This window comes from Geotrypetes seraphini, chromosome 1, assembly GCF_902459505.1.
Source record: "Geotrypetes seraphini chromosome 1, aGeoSer1.1, whole genome shotgun sequence".
NCBI classification, from domain to species: Eukaryota; Metazoa; Chordata; class Amphibia; order Gymnophiona; family Dermophiidae; genus Geotrypetes; species Geotrypetes seraphini.
Window position 1 is genome coordinate 548,587,223 of NC_047084.1, and position 20,156 is coordinate 548,607,378.

A 20,156-nucleotide genomic window follows, 5' to 3' on the forward strand; every position below is an offset into this window, starting at 1 on the left:
ATACCTTATATAGGATACATCTTGACCAGGGTTTGACATGCCACAACTGCAGCATCAGTCCCTCCTTGTCAAGTCTGTGCTAAAGAAGGTCAACAGTTCAAGAACTTATGCCAATGCTCCACCTGGGAGAGAAGGCAGAACTCTCAATAAATTTGTTATTTAGTATTCAAAAGCTCTATGCTAACGAGCAGAATACTCGGCTACAATTTTAATATGACATTTTACTTAGTCTCATATCTTTCTGCGATCAATATATTCCTGCAGAACATCTTGCCAACATCTATCCAGTGACCTCCTAGAAACAAGGAAATACATGACACATTCAGTAGTTGATGCCTCTGATGTAACTTCCTAAACATTGGCAGTTTCCATTGCCATAAGGAGGCAAGCGTGACTTCAAGTTTGATGCCAATGTGCAGGAACTTCTCTGCAACATACCTTGTTTAGAAGATGACATCTTTGGAGCCAAAATAGAAGAAGCAACACAGAAGATAAAGACATGAGGACTCCATGACAGCACTTTAATCCTCAAAGTCATCTAAACCTCAAACATCCAAGAGTTTTAACAATCCTAAACGTTCTTCTTAGTATACCAAATGGAGTTATAATCCACCTTTTCATTCTCTCGAGCTCCCACGCAAAGCAATCCCAGACAACAAAGAGCTTAAAATTATCAGACGCAGACTCGGTCAAAATTTCAGTAGTCTTTTTGACTCCGTTCTTGAGAGCTTAGCCAGTATTCTTCAACCTCTATCTTTAGCTGTCGCTTTAGGAGGTCTAACTCACTTTTATCAACGCTGGTCCCTTTATAACAACAAACCACCAGGTCCTTCATGTGGTGAGACAAAAACCTCTAATATATCACCTCAATGCCTCAAATAAAACCTCCAATCCACCCTCCAAAAGAGTTGTATTTAATTTCCCTTCAGAAGACCCTCCTTCAACAAGAGCTCTCAGCCCTCCTCCAGCTCAATGCCATAGAACAAATACCCTCACAGGAGAGAGGCCGAGAGTTCTTCTCCAGGTATTTTCTCATAGAAAAAAAGACTCGAGGCATCCATCCAATTCCAGACCTCTGAGCTCTCAGTAAATACTTGGCAAAGGAGAAATTTTGCATGGTCTCTCTGTAGATGCAATTCATATCAAACATAAGCACTGAAAATGTAGGCCTCAAAAACCTTGGCCTATATTTCTGGCACCTATGTTTGAGGTAGCCATGATTCTACAAACAATACCGATGAGGTAATTTTACCTTGGTTTGGAATTCTCACACTTTTCTCAACTAAGGTTGGTGTGGGAGGGTTCTGAGGCTCTTTCCTTCCTCCTGGGTGATTAATACATCTTTAAACATTTGCACTGTCAGAGACCTGGAAAATGATTTATTACACGAGTAAGTAATATGTGACAATTGTGCTCTAGTTAATTCTACTCTCTAAGGAGTGTATCATTTTGATATAAGGAAGTTGTATATTAGGATTATGATTATTCTTATGAACTTTGGTGTGTTTGTCTAGCATTGTTGTTCTTAGTGTTATTTATTAAAACATTTGTTACTCCATTTTTTTATTAAAATATTCATAATTATGTGGGGAGGTGGGTACCTATTTGCATATGTGGTGGTCCTGTGGGAGAGTGCATGGCTTTTGGACCTGGGTATTTGGTCAAATCTCTCGGATTTTGAGTAAGAGGGTACCAGCTGATTGACGACATGCCTTATTGTTTTGGCATGAGCTGGATCTGGAACGGGGGGAATCCTCCTTTTGTATATTGCCATTCACTGCTGCCTATTTGGTGTTGGCCTCCTAGTGGAATCAACCGGTGCCTCTCTTGGTAGTCGGTGGTGCGGAAGTTATACCAGTGGCATCTTATGTATCGCCTTACTGCTCTACATCATAGTAGATGCCATGGTTACGCACATATTTGGCAAAACTTTCGCCTGCTCACTTAATTCTGCATACTTAATGCTACATTGTGGGGGTTGGGCTTTCTGGATGTGAGGGTGGTAATGAGGATTTTGTTTCTTGGGGAACTTCATTATGGTAAGGTATTGTGGGCTCTGGGATCAATGGGTTGGGAGTGGGTGGGATGCACAGTTATGGTAATGTTTCTTTGCGACTATGTCTACCCTGTTAGAGTGTCTTGATTTTGGCTTGTTATCCTGCTCTTGTCATGTCTTATGTATGAGCCTCTTGTGTCTTTTAGAATTTTGTATTTTCCTTGTTTGTATTTCTTGTGTGTGCATATTTTCAATAAAAGCTTTAATTATTAAAAAAAATATTCTCGATTATTATAATACATGAAAATTAAATAATCAGGAAAATTTTTAAAAAGTACAAAACAAACTACATTTCTATTATTACAAACAAGTCCACATCAAGAAGGGAAAACTTAAGAGCTGCTGTGTCATATTTAGCAAAATCATATAAAGAAATTAACATAGAAATAATAAATAGTATTAGGGTCATACGGTCATAGCAACAGCTTCCTGAAGGAGATGTATTTATCTTAAAAATGGCGTTTGATTTCATCTCATGATGTTTTAATGGAGAGGATTATAAATGAATCACATTAGAGTCTGGGGGATGCCCTAATGCTGACATTTCTCCAATCTGCTGAGTGTAACGCCCAACTGCAAAACATTCAGGAAAGAACTTAAAAATTTTGTATTTAAGAAATTTGTCAAATGATCTAACTAAACCTGATCAACCCTCCACAGACCCCGATGCATATACTACATCAATTACCGGTGAAGGCATTCTTATGTCTTATTTTCAAGCGCAAGTTGGATGCACACCTCCTTGCAAAACACATTGAGGGATACGGGTAATCAGGTTCTCCATCTGGAAGTACCTGACTGGGCCTCTGCGTGTGCGGGTCGCCAGACTAGATGGACCTACGGTCTGATCCGGTGAAGGCATTCTTATGTCTTATGTCTAATTAACCATATGCCCAGGCCAACTCTTGTTGTAAACCACCTAGAACTGATAGGTATTGGCGGGATAGAAGACATCAATGTAATGTAATATTAACCAAATCTGCTGGCCCAGAGAAAAATACCTAACCCATTGCTCCTCCGTTTTAATGGCATCTGTCGTTTACTTTAGTATCAAAGGTCATCAAACAAGCTACTGGTGATATTTTACTGAAGTAAATGCATTTATGATCTTCTCTTAAGAACCTGCATTATTCATTAGGAGTTTAAGTCCTGGGACTCTAGCTTGATTCAAGAATTAGCTTGTATAACCCAACTGTGGTATTGTTTTTACTAGGCATGCTTAAGCTAATTGAAATGTCTTTCTTTTTAGGAATTGGCTATGGCATGTCTGTTGTTGGTCCTGCAGTTGGCTATGTGCTTGGAGGGCAGTTACTAAATATCTATATTGATTTTGATAGTGGGCAACGGTAAGTCTTGATTTACTTGTTTTTGTGTGGTATTGTGTGAATATCCTTGTTTGTATTCCTTGAAATCTGCAGCTCTTCTTTGCCACAGTGATGCCTCTGATCTATGACTTAAGAAATGTACATTGCTCATTTGTGCATAATTCTAGGATTGATCCATGTGTCATAGTAATAACATCATTAGTTTCCTTTTAAACAATAATTTAAAAAGACAATTATGAAGCTATTTCTGTGGGTAAAACAGTACTTTACTGGCAGAAATAAGACTTTTTTGTAGGTCAAACACATCTTTCTACAACAAGCAGGCAAAGTGTGTACCCCAAAGAACAGGAGTACTTGCTTTGGGTAGTTTCAAAGCAGAGGTGCTTGCATGCTTGTTTTGAAGATTCAGAAAAGTCCACATACAAAATATGTACTTGGTACATTATGCATTGTAGCTCCTTGTGACTCTGGGCAAGCCACCTAACCTTCTTTTGCCTCAGGTGCAAAATAAGTGCCTGTATATAATACTTAAACTACAAAAGGATGGTGTACCAGTATTTCAAATCCCATCCCCTTTTCTTTTTAAAAAAAATACCTGCTAAATATACTGGGGCTGAATTGAAATCACAGAAGGTGGGCTGGTTAACTCCTGCAGAGGGTGCTGAGCTGTTTCCGGTGATCAGTACAGAATATCCAGTCTGTTTTTTGGCCAACTGAAACTTAGCTGGCTAAGTTGATTTTAAGCACTGGCCAGTTAAATTATAGTGGCCAAAGATAGACCCAACTATTTGCGTGGCCCCATTTGGCTGCTAAATTTGTCTGGTCAGCTTTTAAATTCGGCAGCTGTTGGGGGGAACTGATGTCAATGTCTTAGATGGCCACTTGAGCTATGAGCTATGATCCCTTAGTGTGTAATTATTTGTATAGTCTCCCTATCGGACGGACTCCATTTGTGCTTGAAAAATTGCTGAGCAGCATAAAAGCGCCCCCTGCATGATGATATGCTTACCGGCATCCTAAGCTCCTTCAATCTGAAGAAATATGCATTTCCCCTGGAGGGCAGGAAAGTGGCTTCAGTACCAAAATGGCACCTGTGTTGGCAATTCTGGAAAATTCAGCGTCCCAAGCACTGATCGAGGAAACCCTGGGATTGCAATTTGAAGTAGGCCCTGAGGGAGATGCAGAGACATCCAGCCCCATATTGATTATTTGGCAATATCCTACAACAAATTTTGACAAACCTTAAAGCTGTGTATCTAGAATTAACTTCCCTTGCGGCTGACTTGGAAGATGAAATTGCGGTACTGGGCCATAGGTAGAAGAGACATAGGGTCGGTTAGATGATCATGCAGAAGCTCTCACAAGCTTTGACACGTAACTAACTACAAGAACACAAACTGAAAGAGTCTTTCATTATGGATAAACTTGAAGACTTGGAAAATCACAGCAGGCTTTATAACATTTGGATTCGGGGGCTACTGAAGACCCCTTATTAAAATGACTGTGAGACAGTGTTGCAGAAAATTGCATCTATGTTGCTGATAGTGGAGCCACCGAAGAAAAGGAGCCCAAAGGGTCTCAACTCCGAAAGCAACAAGACAAAGTAGGGAGTCGTGAGGAAGAGAATGTCAATGGCTCAGCCGTGGACTTGAGTTCAAAAATATACTTTATTGATAGTAGCACTGTGTAGACTCGACACTGGCAATGTTTCGGCAATAATGCCTTTGTCAAGTGTCTATTAAACTATAAAAATAATAAAACATTAAAAGGACATGTACTGTGATGCAAGGATTTAGAATAAAACAAAAGCAATGAACATTGTTACATTGATATATACTGAAACAAGCACCTCGTATAATACATTCAAATTGCATACAACCAAAAAAGGGACATGGCATAAATAAAAAGTCAGTAGTTAAAACAGTACACAGTTAGGCCCTGATTCTGCAAAGTGCTCCCAATTGTAAGCAGCTGTAGGCGTCCTACAGCTGTCTAATCAGCCAATTGGGAGGCACTTTTTCTAAAAAAAATAAATAAATAAAATGCTCCCAGGCAGGCTATAGGAGGGGCCTTAGGTGCTTGGGCCAATCAGGCCCTAGGATCCTGTGGGTTGGGCAGGGGAGGGGTGGACCCACCTCATTTGGACGGAGGCGGGCCTGCTGGCTGGACGGGAATGGGGATCGCGGGAATCCCATGGGTCCCGCGGAGGTCCTACAGGAATCCCCCCTTAACCCACGGGACTCCCACGGGGACCCCCCTCTAGCCAACGGGACTCCAACGGGGATGGAAGGCTTTGGAAGCAGGGTTCGTCCATATAATATAATGGACATGTCAACCCTAGTAAAAGAGGGGGTTTATAAGTTAATTACCTGAACAGAAAACAAAAAAAGGGTTCCACAAGGAAAACAGCAGCGCAAACAGGAAAGAAACTGTGGAACTGATGATCCTGTCAGAAGTAATTGCTGCTTTTTATGAGGATGGGTGGGGATGGAAGCAATTCCTTGCGGGGATGGGTGGGGACGGAGAGGATCCTGGTGGGGATGGGTGGGGATGGAGAGGATCCTTGTGGGGACGGGCGGGGATGGATGGGATTTCTGTCCCCGCACAACTCTCTAGGCCGGATGTGCGAGGAGCCGTCCGGTCCAACTTGAAGGTAAGACCAGGGGGGGTTGGGTACCCTCCTGCAATGATCTTTGGGAGGACCGTTGGGGGGTCAGCAGGAGGGGTTGGGTACCCTCCTGCCACGATTGTCGAGGGGGGGGGGGCAGGTTCTGTCAGCAGGAAGGGTTGAGCACCTTCCTGCTGGCGATCGTCGGGGGTGGCAGTTCTGTCGGCAGGAGGGGTTGGACACCCTCCTGCCAGTGATCTTAGGGGGGCCATTGGGGCCGGCAGGAGGCGTTGGGTATCCTCCTGCCGCGATTGTCAGGGGGCGGGTTCTGTCGGCAGAAAGGGCTGAGCACCTTCCTGTCGGTGATCGTTGGGGGACGGTTTTGTCAGCAGGAAGGGTTGAGCACCCTCCTGCTGGTGATTTTCGGGGGGGCCATTGGGGGGTCCTGGGAGGGGGGTTGGGCATGTTAAACCTGTTTCTGTAAACGGCGTCTACAACATGGACGTTGGTTACAGAATCGGGTTAATTTTGGGCAGGTGTAGGCCCGATTCTGGGCCTTAGTATAGCATAATGAATGTGTTTAAAAATGAATGAAATACATGGCATATATGAAAGTCAATGGCTAAACATTATGCAAAAGGAAGGCTACTAAAATGGTATGTGGTTAAAGCTACAGCCTCACCACCCTGAGGTTGTGGGTTCAAACCCACGCTGCTCCTTGAGACCCTGGGCAAGTTACTTAATCCCCCCATTGCCCCAGGTACATTAGATAGATTGTGAACCCACCGGGACAGAGAGGGAAAACTGCTTGAGTACCTGAATAAATTCATGTAAACTGTTCTCAGCTCCCTTGGGAGAACGGTATAAAAAATTGAATAAATAAATAAATTAAAGTGTATGGGGACAGACTTAAAGATCTCAATCTGTATACTTTGGAGGAAAGGCGGGAGAAGGGAGATATGATAGAGACGTTTAAATACCTAAGTAATGTAAATGCGCATGAATCGAGTCTCTTTCATTTGAAAGGTAACTCTGCAATGAGAGGGCATAGGATGAAGTTAAGAGGTGATAGGCTCCGGAGTAATTTAAGGAAATACTTTTTTTTACAGAAAGGGTGGTAGATGCGTGGAACAGTCTCCCAGAAGAGATGGTAGAGACAGAGGCTGTGTCTGAATTCAAAAGGGCCTGGGATAGGCATGTCGGATCTCTTGGAGAGAGAAAGAGATAATGGGCAGATGGGCAGACTAGATAGGCCATTTGGTCTTTATCTGCCATCATGTTTCTATGTAATTAGTGTAGCACAGTGAATATGTTTAAAAACTAAAATTAGATGAACTTCAAAATTCTATAATGTGGTGAGAAAAGGAAATGTAAATAATTAAAAAAATATATAAAAATGAAAATAGAAAGGCTCGATAAAATAGGGAATAGCTAATATAATTGACCCTTTTTAAGTTTATCCAATCCAATCTTTAGACTTTTATATCAGGTCATCCTTGTGATAGGGCTCGATTCAGTTTACTACTATTAATTATTTCTATAGCGCTACCAGACGCACACAGCATTGTACAGAGTCACAAAGAGTAAGAAAACAGTCCCTGCTCGAAAAAGTTTACAATCTAAACAGGCAAGACAGACAAACAAGATATCATTGGGGAACGGTTAATCAGCTGGCTGGGTTGGAGGGCAGAGGAGTAGGATTAAGAATTGAAAGCTATATCAAAAAAGTGGGTTTTCAGTCTGCTTTTAAACAAGGGAAAGGGCTTGACGGACAAACTCGGATAATTTATTCCAGGCATAGGGGGCAGCTAGATGAAAGGAACGAAGTCTGTAATTGACAGTGGAGGAGAAGGATAACGTTAAGAGTGACTTAAGAGTTTACAATAGTTAATTCTTTACACAAAAGTAAGAACTTTAAGTTGAAATATATCAAAATGAAAACAACATTGTTAGAATCTTCAAAGTAAATTGGGAAAATCCATCAATGATTTCTGAAATTTAAATGAGCAACATTGTTAGAACCATCAATGTAAATTTGAAGAATCCATCAATGATTTCTAAAACAGTAGCATTTAAAAAGATTTACGAAAACTCTGAAAAGAGGGTAAGATTCTAATTTCAGAAGGAAGATCATTCCAAACCTTTACAGAGGTAAATGCAAAGGAGCAAGAGATATGACTTACCGTAATGTTGTAATTTCTTTAAAATAGGGGAAAACAAGTTGATATCTTTGAGAAATTCTTGAGTGCAAAGACCATAGAGAATTAAAAGAGATGAAGACCAACGGAGAAAAACCCCATAAAGAATTTTGAATATGATGGTAGCACATTTAAACTGAATCCTCAAATAAACCAGAAGTCAGTGGAGAGCCCTCAAAAGGGGAGAAACATGATCATATTTTCTTTTCCTAAAGATCAGTTTGGCTGCTGTATTTTGTATAAGTTGTAACCTTTTTAAATTGCTTTTATTAATGTTGATGAAAATGGAATTTGCATAATCTAACTGTGCAAGTACAATAGACTGTACCAATATGGCAAAATGTTGTTGATGAAAGAAATGTTGGATCTTTCTTAATATCCGGAGACTAAAGAAAAACTTTTTTGATAAAATATTTATCTGATTAAACACAGACAAAGAAGAGTTTAAGAAAAAAACCTAATATTTAAGCTGAAAATTCAGTGGTCAAAATGTTACCTGATGGCAGTGTCACTGAAGGAGATAATCGTTCGATTTTTGGGCCAAACCATAAAAGTTTCATCATTGTTAAGATTGAAAACAATGAGGAATACAAAATATGTAGACCCGAGGGTTAAAAGTGTTGTGAAACTAATTGCCGTTCAACTGTAAAATATGAGTTAAGGGAGGAGCTACATGAAACCTAGTGCTATGAAATAATCTATTACAATTATATTTACGATCCGATTGATAAAACAGTAATAGGCAATGCTAATTCAATGTATAAGTAGCTGAAAGTTGTTTGAGAAGACATACAGTATATCTGATGTAAATGCCTAAATTAAAACAATAAAAAAACCAAGATGATCACTATGTTTAAAACTCTTAGGAAAAATTGAGCAATAGAATACTAACATCAAGGCTTGATTAAAAATAAAAATTAGGGGAGATCTCCTGCATCGGAGCATTTCATCTGAGGGGATTGTGCCTCTCTCCCTGGCTTCCTGTAGCAGCGGTTCTGCTTTTTTCCACTGGTTCCTAGCAGGCATCTTCAGAGACGGACCCCTGACGTCACCGGGTCCGTCTCCAACAATTTAAAAACAGAACGCCGCCGCGGGAGACTCGGGAGATCTCCTGCATCGGAGCATTTCATCTGAGGGGATTGTGCCTCTCTCCCTGGCTTCCTGTAGCAGCGGTTCTGCTTTTTTCCACTGGTTCCTAGCAGGCATCTTCAGAGACGGACCCCTGACGTCACCGGGTCCGTCTCCAACAATTTAAAAACAGAACGCCGCCGCGGTTGCGGCCGCAGCCGCGCGGCCGCAGGGGCGTGGCCGAAGGGGCGCGCCCTAAGGGGCTCGCCAGGCCCCTTGGGAGCCACGAGGAGCCAGGGAGTTGGAGATTATTGATTTGCCTATTGGAATATAGGAACGAATACAGGAGATCTTCAGATCCAGGATATATGATTTGATTTGTATCAGTGACTGGTGAGACGCTGAGGGCACGATTGTTTATATTTCAACAGCGATCAGACTATTCGTCAGTCGCGATGCCGAAGAGACGGGGTAAGAGCGCCGCTGCAGCCTCACGACGTCTTGAACACCCCCCTCTCGCTTCAATTGAACATTTTCTTCAGCGTCTTCAGAGGGAGTCAGTAGGTTCGGGGAATCGCCCGCTGGACTCTGCGACGTGCAGTGACGCCGGATCGGAAGTCCTTGGGCTGGATACCACACTGAGCCCCGACCAGAGGAGTCCACCTCCCCCACCGCTGAGTGCGAGTTCCCCATGTGAAAGGAGTGGGCCAGAAGTAGCAGCACTCTTTGATCATGAGGCTGTAACATCAGGGAGCCAGCAAGGTGAAGTCTCTATGGCTTTGTTAAGTCCAGAGATGGTTCCAGCGGATAGAGCAGAAGGAGAAAAAAGTCCAGACCAACAGACAGAAGGCAGTCAAGGTGAGTCTTCCCTAACTTTACATGAGACTTTCTTTAAATATGAGAAACCAGCTGAAGTGACTCTTGATTCAATTTGGGACTTAGTTTCCAAACTGGGAGACTCACTAACTAAACAAATTAAAGAAGGTGAAAAGAATATAAAAATTCAAAAACAGACAATAGAGGAAAATAAACAGGAAATTTCTAATGTCAAAGAAAAATTGGGAGGTATTGAAAATGAAGTGAAAATGATTAAACAAGTTCAATCTACAATAATAAAAGATAATCAAAGTATTAGAAAAAAATTGGAAATTATGGAAAATAACTATCGGACTAATAACCTACGACTGTTGAATTTTCCTAAAATCTTATCAGTAAACCCGAGAGAGATGATAAAAAGGTACTTCATGGAGATATTTAATATTCCTGAGGAATCATTGCCTCCTCTCACTCGAGTATATTATTTGCCTATGAATGTAAGGGGTCAACATTCGGAGGATAAGAGACAGGAAACACAAGACCTTCAACAAAATTTGACAGCAATTTTGGAAACATCAGATAAAGATTTGGTTAAACCAGCAACTCTTATACTATCTGTGGCATTGTTGCCGGACAAAGATTGGATTTTGAAAATGTTCTTTAGGAACAAGAGTAAGGAGTTTCTGGGTTTGAAAATTCAAATGTTTCCAGATGTTAGCAGAGAAACTCAGAATCGTAGACGTCAGTTTCTTTTGTTGAAAGCAGGAGTTACACAGCTGGGTGGCATTTTCTTTTTACGTTTCCCATGTAAATGTATAGTAAGATATCGAGATAAGTATGTGTTTTTTGAGCCATCTCAACTTACAGCTTTTCTGACACTGAAACGTCTGGAAAAAGAGGGTATAACAACAACTACCACAATAACAACTAAGTAATTGTTGGACTTGGTAATAGAATAATTCCTCAAGTCAGACACATGATACTGTTCTTTATTATATAGAATTTATAATTGATTTCCTTAAAAGTTCACTCTTATATATATCTTGGATCACATAATTATTGAGGACTTGAGATTGTCCGATTTGAATTTTGTTCTTTTTATGTTAATAATTTACTTATTATTTTGTGATCAATCTGACAATCTTTCTGTACAAAATGTTTGATTTTGTTAAAATTTTTAAAATGATAAATAAAGAATAAAAAAAAAAAAAAAAAAAAAAAAATAAAAATTAAGTTTGAAACTTTGCATAAAAAATGCAACCACGGAACTTCTTTTCTAAAAAGAGAGAAAAAAGTTATAAAAAGATATCCAAGTGCAATGTTTAGTTTCCGATATTAAAACGTTCCAAGGATATGTAAACCCCCCCAGAAGACCAACTTTTCAAGGCTATAGAAAACCAAAAGATAAAGACGTTCCAAAGATATGTAAAACCAAAAGATAAAACCAAAATATTTAAACGAGACATATAATTTTAAAAAATATATGTGTGACTATCCACTCTATTGCCAATGGTTCTTACTGAAGTGTATCCTCCCAGCTAGACTTTTATTATCTGGTATTTAAATCATCATGTTTTTTTACTGGGGGGGGAAACAGACTTCAAGTACCGTACTCGCAGGTGTCAAACTTTAGATTGGACTTGTTTAATCACCCCTTATGCGAGCTATCACTATCTTAAAAAAAATACCCAGTTGTAGAGAAATTAAACTGGTTTGCAGTGACTTTCTTTACTTTTTTTCATTTTTTACTTATTTGCATTTTGTTTTTTTGCTTTCTTATGTATGTTTGTTAAAAAAACAAACACTAAGCTTGAGTAGCTAGAGTGAAAGATCTGTTAATGTTAGGCTAAAACCAACCTAAAAGAAGGATTTGAAATAGTGACTGACTTGTGGAAATTTGTAAACACAAATACTTGCATAAATTTCACTGATGCCCATGATAAGATAGGGGGGCATGTTTTGGAGAAACTATTATATGCTCACTGAGGCGTGCACCCCTAGGGCGTGCACCCGGGGCGGCCCAGCTCTCCACTCCGCCCTTGGTACGCCACTGATGCTGTTATTTCCTTTATTTTAACAATCATTCCACATTTTCATTTAGCCTGTAAGGACTGAATGATTTCAAGTGAAATATCCAATATTGTTCTTGAGCTAGGAGCTGTGACTGTTTGTCACCATTGAATGTAACATGAATTTGTTCTATAATACACTATCTTAATTGGGAAAAACTGTGATTAAATTTAATGTGATGAGCCACCATAGGAGCTGAATGTTTGTGAGTAAACAGCTACGATGTTCTATCAGTCTAGTCCTTACTGGTCATGAAGTATAGCCCGCATATAACATCTTGCATGGGCAGGTGATTACATAAATTACAAAAGCCGATTATTTTCCAAAGTGTGCTACTCATTAGCCTGCACCAACAGCATTATCAGATGCTATTGTTAAACATGTTCAATTACATAAAATTGGATTTGTGGTAAATTGTATGTGTAAGTACATATTAGTTTGCTGTTGCCTGGTTGCACATTTTAGTAGATCCAGCCTTTATGTTTTGGGGACAATTTTTGAAGGGATTTCATAGCTTAACAGGTATTTACCCAAGGAAAAAACCCTTTTAAAAATTTCCCTTCCATAAAGGGAAATGGGCAGTGCAGAGGATGTAGTTGGAGCAGTGCCAGTGAACATGTGCTTGTTTTGCTCTCCTGTACAAGCTTCATACTTCCAGACTCCCTGCAGCCCTGGCCCACTGGTGGATTTTCAGAGGAAAGCTCTACAGGGAATTTTCCTCTGAAAATAAATGTGCATGTACAAAGCAGGGACATAGCCACGGGTTGGTCTCAGCAGGCCTGGGCTTGTCCACTTTCTGCTCAGGCTTATGTAGCTGGCAGGGAATCCCCCAATCCCTGCCAGCTGAGGACATCCTCAACCTGAACCCTGGGCCATAAGAACACTCTGGCAGTCGGCTGGTACCCTGTGAATGCTCAGTTCCTGCTCAAAAATGGAATATGATTAGGGTGCCAGTGGTGATAGCTGGCAGTGTTGACTGTCATGGTGTTCTGATGGCCTGGGGGTTCAGGCTGAGGGATGTTTTCAGTTGCTGGGGCTTGGAGATCTCTCAGCCAAAGCATTTGTTTATTTTTAAAGTTTGGTGGAATTTCTTAATATGTAATTCACCAGTGTAAGAGACTGTTTTTTTAAAAATTTAGGAATGAACTTACGCCTGATGATGCTCGTTGGCTTGGTGCTTGGTGGATAGGGTTTTTACTTTGCGGGTTGATAACATGGTTCCTGATTCCTCCTTTTTCTTGCTTTCCAAAGCATTTGCCAGGTAAGAATTCCTGCTGCAGAACACTTTAGGCCTACAAAGTCACAAACTGGACATACGTGGGTTAATTTTCAGTAGCTGCTTTATTGCCACAAAATATGGGTATTTTGTTCATGGCAAACCTTGGGAGGAGCCTAAGACCTGATTGGCTCAGATGCCCAATGCCCTGCTCCTTGGGATGGGCCTTAGGCATCTGAGCCAATCAGGGCCTTAAGCTCCTCCCTCTGTATGGAAATATGATGCACAGGGAGGGGCCTAAGGTCTGATGTCTGAGCAAATCAGGAGCTTAGGCCTTCCCCATGCATCACATGGGATACAGAGGGAGGAGCCTAAGGTCTTGATTGGCTCAGAAGCCCAAAGCCCCGAGGGTCCTTGGACATCTGAGCCAATCAAGGCATTAGGCTCCTCCCCATGCATCACATGGTGCACCAGGGACAGGAAGGACCGTCTTTTCCTCATGTGTGGGCCTCCAGCTCCAAATGTATACCAAAGTTACGGATGGGGGGGTCGGGGAGTAGGGGAGATTCAGTTCGGGGGAGCATCCGATGGCAGGAGGAAGTGGGCATCCCTCCTACCTTTTTTTATTCGGGAAGAAGGGGGTAGGGTAGGGGATGGTTGGGAGGTAGTGATGCGGGTGGTCCAGGACCGGGTGACGGTATGGCACTGGGGTATTTGGCCAGGAAAGAGGGAGTAGGCATCCCTCCTGCCATTTTCACTGCTGTGGGGGAGTCGCGGTGCCGGTTCATGGTGGGGGGGGGGGGTTGTTGGGGAGGGCTGACATCAGTGGTGGGGGACTTTTTTTTCAGTTTTTTTAATGGGACAGATATATTGCATGTGTAACACATGCAAAATATCTGTGCCATTGTAAACAAAATGAAAAAAACAAGGCTGATCTGTCGGTAGCACAGTTACACAGTATTTTCTGATAGCTAAAACCCCTGTTTGTTTTTTGTATAGCCAAGCGATGTTAATGTATCAGTTGCTTGGCTACTTTGCATGGGGTTTAAGCTAATTTGCATGGCTAGATGGAAAAATGGGTGATCGAGGGGAAAAAACATGTGATAAGCTGTTTTGTGCATCAGGTTGGTAAAAGTGATTGTTGCTAAAGCTGTGAAAACAGGTTTAATGACAATCGCTGACTTTAGTGCATCTAGCCCTTAATTCTTTACTGCTTTTGTTTCTAACATTCTCTTAAGTGCTAATTTTTATTTCTTGCCATTTTGGCTCTCTACTAGGCTGCTTTCTCACCCTCTCAAATTCTCTTTTTTTTTAATTTTTTTTTTTTGCTAATACATACCATCACAGTAATTTCTATTGTCACTGATTTTGCTGGCTTTGGTCTCCACCTGGCTGACTCCATGAATTGCTGCCAATACTTGGTTGACCTATCTTTCACCTACTTGTTTCAGAAGGAGATTTGCATGCTGCAGCCTTCTTGTTCTTTGGATAGTTGCTCACCCATTTCAAGACTGCCAGATTTGAATTTGCCACTGGTTCTCTGCTGTTCTCTTTTTCCCTTCTTCTTATAGTTGACCATTAGCCTGTGTAATCATGTGACTCCACCTCCAATTGCCTGGTAGGTATTGTCTGGGGACTGCTGATACTTTTTGCTACTGCTGCTTCTTTTTCTACATCTGTTCTTGCAACAGCTTGATCCTTGCTAGCCATTCTACCTGCCCTTGCTACATGATCTTGGATGAGAGTTGGTTTGGAAGCAAATCTGCAGTCTCCCATGACAAGGCAGAAGAGGTGATAACAAGGTCAGTGATCACACATGGTTGCTGGATTAAAAGGAGAAATGAGACATGTGTGGTGTCTGCTGCATGTCCAGTACTGTTCCATCTGTTTCCAAATGCAAGCCAAGGGGGAGAGACATTCACTGCTATGGAAGTCCAGGCTCCTTTGCTGCTGCCACTGCTGATACACTTTACTCAGAGACAGATGGCTGGACAAGGTGGGGCTGCCAGCCAGCTTGCTTGAGGCCAGGTGCAGCAGAGGGAATGCAACTCAGTAGAACATTGGATGACTGCCTTCGTTGTGACTGCTGCCTTTTTATCAGCTGTTCTGAACTATTGTGCCTCTCATGGTACCTTGGGTACCTTGTTACTTTGCCAGCTGTTCTGTCTGCAGTCCTGTTTATTGCTTCTGCTATCCTGATGGCCAAGCTGCTCTCTTGGTGGTAAGTGCTTCTTAATTGCCTCTCTTTTCTATTCTTCCAGGTTGTTTGCTTAAGCTGTGTTCTGCTCTTTCCCTGGCTTCCCTTACTTTTATGTTACTCATTTTGCTTCCTGCTGAATTCTGTTGGACCGCTTAGGTAACCCCTAGCCTAACTTTACCTGTCCAGCCAATAAGTTTACAATTTATGGCAATTAGATATATTAAAAATTCATCCTTTGCACTTTGGGGACAGTAGCCATGCTCTGCAGCCTCCAAGTATCTCAAAAAGAGGATGAGAAAAGAGTGTCGAATTTAACACTTTAATATCAGGAATCAACAGAATCAAATTTTTGTTTTCATTCTGAGTGTTTCATATGATGCCCAATCTCTTTATTTGATGTATTAGTTATGCTCTGCAGTGCTACCCTGCCATTGTGCAAAACCCATGAAAGCAGTGGCACCTGTAAGTAGTATAATGGGTATGCATCATGTTGAGATGATTGACAGCTGTCAAGATGAGGATCAAGTTTCAAGTTTATTAAAAGTTTGTTGTACACGCAATATCAAATACTTCAATGCATATGACAATTTAAAATTAGGAGACAAAAATAAAACAATTTATACAAATAAACATACAATGCATGTACACAAGTAATTAGCGATACAAAAGGGAAGAGGGGTGAACTACAATCTTTGAAGAAAGTAAGAGTACATTTAGAGAAAAAACAACATTAGGAGGGTGATGAAGAATGTTTTAAAAATATGGCTAAGCCTAAAAAAGAGGATGGAAAAATTATGTTCTTACCTGTTAATTTTCTTTCCTTTAGACGCAGCAGATGAATCCAGAGACCAATGGGATAGCACACTTCTACCAGCAGGTGAAGATAGAGAAACTGATTAACAGGTGGTCCTATTGGCTGGCACACCTCCTGCATCTTCAGTATTGCTCCTTGCCCAAGCATCTGTAACCATCAATATGCTTAGCATGTAAAAACTTATTTCCCATAACAAATTTCAAAAGGTAATAATACAGAATACAATTATCAAGAATAACACACTTCGAAAGTTGCAAAAGAAAAAAGCAACAGTCAATATTCAGAAAGGGTGGGGCTCTGGATTCATCTGCTGTGTCTAAAGGAAAGAAAATTAACAGGTAAGAACATAATTTCTCCTTCCTTAGCAACAGCAGAATATGAATCCAGAGACCAATGGGATGTAGCAAAGCAATCCTCAATCTGGGTGGGAAGCAAACGCCGCCTCCGCAACAACCGAAGCACTAAACGCTGCTTCCACATGCGCCCCCACATCCAACCAGTAATGCTGAGATAAAGTATTCTTGGAAGACCAAGTAGCCGCATGACAAAACTCCTCCACTGAAAAAACCTGTGGACTATGTCCAAGTAGCTGTCATTGCTCTGGCTGAATGGTCATGAAGTTCTTCTGCCAAGTAAGCGTAAAGAATGTCCTAATGGACCCTTCAAGCGATGGAGGCTTTGGATGCTGCCATATGTTTGTTGCATCTCTTGAAAAAGAGGTGATCTAAATGACTAAAAGTCGTTAGAAACCTACAGATTGCGGAGAATGCTATGCACTTTTAAAAAATGCAGTGATGAAAAGCTCGCCTCCCCATTCCTCCTCCCAGGAAGAAGGAAGGAAAAGTGAGAGCGGCATAAAAGAAAGGATGACAACACCTTAGAAAGAAATTATGATACTGTCCGAACTGACACCTCAGAATTTGTAAATCAGAAATAAGAATCCCCGCCGTACAAGGCCTGCAACTCAGAAAACCGCCGAGCTGAAGCCATGGCCACAAGAAACACCGTGTTCAACGTCACAGCCTTTTAGAGTCTCAAAAGACAAGGTTTAAATGAAGCCTTCTGTAAACTGTGAAGAAGTACCTTAAGACTGTACTCCAGACAGGGCTTCTTAAGAGGTGTACAAATATACTGCACTTCTTTTAGGAACTGAACTACATGAAGCTGAGAAGTAAGCAAAGAGTGAGATACCTAGCCCTTGTAATAAGCTAAGATTGCCACTTGAAGCTGAAGGGAATTGAATGCTAAGCCCTTGGCATTATGCTTGTGCCAAAAAAGAAAGAATATAAATCATAGAACTCTGGAAGGGTGTCAATGTTGAGAAGTACCCAAAAAAGGAAAAGCCTCCAAACGGAAGCATAAGCCACACGTGAAGACATCTGTATCGCTTGGAGAAGAGAAGAAATAACCTGCTTCGCATAAACCTTACACATCAGCCATGACTTTTCAAAAGCTAAGTCATAATACCAAAATAGGACGAATATCCATGTTGATCGGATCCTATGCGAGTAAATCCGGAGATACCAGGAATCTCAACAGTTCGCCGGAGACCCAAGCTTGTGCCTGTTTCATGCTTAAATGAGCTGGCTTTATCAACAATGCATTAAAAAACCTACCCGGAGCCAACCATTAAAATATTTTTCCCACTGTCATGGTATAAAATGCTTAAAATAAACATTGGAGATAAATAAATGAATGGTGCTTCATTCTCAACTTAGGAAAATAAGCACACGCCTTATGCACTCAGTCAGGAACCGGCTATGTGAAGAACACACCCAGAGATGTCCAAATATTTACCTCCATTCGGCCGCAGGAACTGCCAAGTAGAATCCGCCTCGGGGAGAAATCCCACTACCGTTGTGGTGCTGCTGCCAGAGTATGAAAACAAGCGCGTGCCTACAACATGCGGGAAGGCAGCGTCAACGGAGCTCTGTATCCATACACCCGAAGCCCTTTACTGAATAAACTTCATACAAATGTAAATTTACTTGTCAGTCACTAAACCATTTCTACAACTCTACAAAATATAGCGTTTGATAAAAAACATATTCCTTCTGTAGACTCACACCGAAGCCGCAGTTCCACCACAACCAGAAACCAGAAAAGAAGTTTAAATAAAACATATACTCACAACCCTCTATCATTGGAGGGAGGGTGAGGCAGGGACCTGGGAGGCCCAGGTGTAACCCCTAAAGCCGGCACCGTTCAGCCGGACACCCCTGTCTCACTGAAGAGAAACCTGAACAGGAGAAATAGAATGGCAGTTTCACTGAAGAGAAACCTCAACAGGAGAAAATAATTTTCCAGTCACAGCCAGAATTCAGGAGCTAGTTGAATAGTGACCATCACCTGCTGGGAGATAGAGCATACTGAAGATGCAGGAGGTGTTCCAGCCAATAGGACCACCTGTTAATCAGTTTCTCTATTTCCACCTGCTGGTAGATGTATGCTATCCCATTGGTCTCTGGATTCATTTGCTACTGTTGCTAAGGAAAGGGGAGATTGTGACCTATACATAAGGTCTGGTTAAAATTAGGTATTTGAGCCTGGGATTAATGATAAGATGAATTATCCTATCTATGACTCAAATGTGTCTTTGTACAGGTGGCATTTTAATATGCTTTAAAATTTTTCTAATGAGGTTTCTCCACGTAGATAGATTGGTAAGTTGTTCCAAAGCTGGGGTGCTATGACTGAAAAAATTGTAGATCTTCTGGTACCTATTATTTTTAGAGAAGGAGTAGTCAGCAAAATGTTGTTCCGTTGATCTAAGTGTCCTGGCTGGAGAATATGGTATCAAAAAACGATCCAGAAATACTGGTGTTCACTTCTGGGTCAAATCATGCCCAGTCTCTGCCCACGCCCTACCCATACCATGCCCTCTCCCCATCCAAACATAGCTCTGCCCAGGCACCTCCCACTGCCCATCCCCAAAGTAACACCTCCCTGTCTACGTCACTAGAAGTGAACTTTCTGATGACATCTCCGGAAATGATCCTGGCCGCTTTTTGATGACATTAATGGAAATAGAGGGTGCCTGACCTGGAAATGCACTTTTTGATGACATCAGTGGAAATGGGTGTGACTGACACGCCAGAAATGTGTTTTCTTATGTGCCGGGAATGTACTGTCTGATGATATTAGCGAAAACAGTTTTTCTCTAACCCCCTAGAATTGATGTGGCCAGAAGCAAATAAAAGAGAAAAAATGTGGCTGTTATTTTAACAACCTTCTAGTTAAGTCAGGTTTTAAGACCTAATTGTTAGAGAGAGCAGTGTCCCTATTAGAATTTTGTTTTTACAGTTCACAAATACAAGCCATGCAGTTACAAATGCCTTAAAAAAACAAAAAGAGGCACCTCAGAACAATCCTTGGCTAAGCCCTGGTTAATGTTTGTGGGGGTAGCAGCCCTGTTGTCATGGTGACAGATGATGAAGTAGAGAGAGGGTAGTTAATCATAAATTTTGGTTTTAAACATGGGGAAAAAAAAAACCCTGACCAAACATGTCCCTGGTGTTTGTTTGGGGTTGTTATCATGGTGGGCTTAAAGGAAATGATGTGGGCAAATAACATGTGACATGGGACAACCACTAGATGATCTTTAACAAGCTAACAGAGACAACAGAAATAAAGTTCTCTCGCTGAAAAAATGCTATCCCTACCCACCCCTGTTAAAAGACAGAGTTTTAAAGACCTGTTTTTATTTAGAGAGAGAGGTTAACAGAGCTGCTGGACTGCAAGTAGGGAGGAGAGAGCAGGGGACATGGATGTCGGACTGCAAGTAG

At 41.4% G+C, this 20,156-nt stretch overlaps 1 protein-coding gene across 2 annotated transcripts in view; it reads left to right on the plus strand.

Annotated features, from left to right (window-relative positions):
• Positions 1-20,156, plus strand: part of SLCO4C1 (solute carrier organic anion transporter family member 4C1) — a 154,559-nt gene that overhangs the window by 96,049 nt on the left and 38,354 nt on the right. For both annotated transcript variants that reach the window (XM_033929185.1, XM_033929186.1), the window contains exons 4-5: positions 3,306-3,402; positions 13,281-13,402. In XM_033929185.1, coding sequence (XP_033785076.1) covers positions 3,306-3,402; positions 13,281-13,402 — 219 coding nt within the window. The remainder of the gene's footprint in view (positions 1-3,305; positions 3,403-13,280; positions 13,403-20,156) is intronic.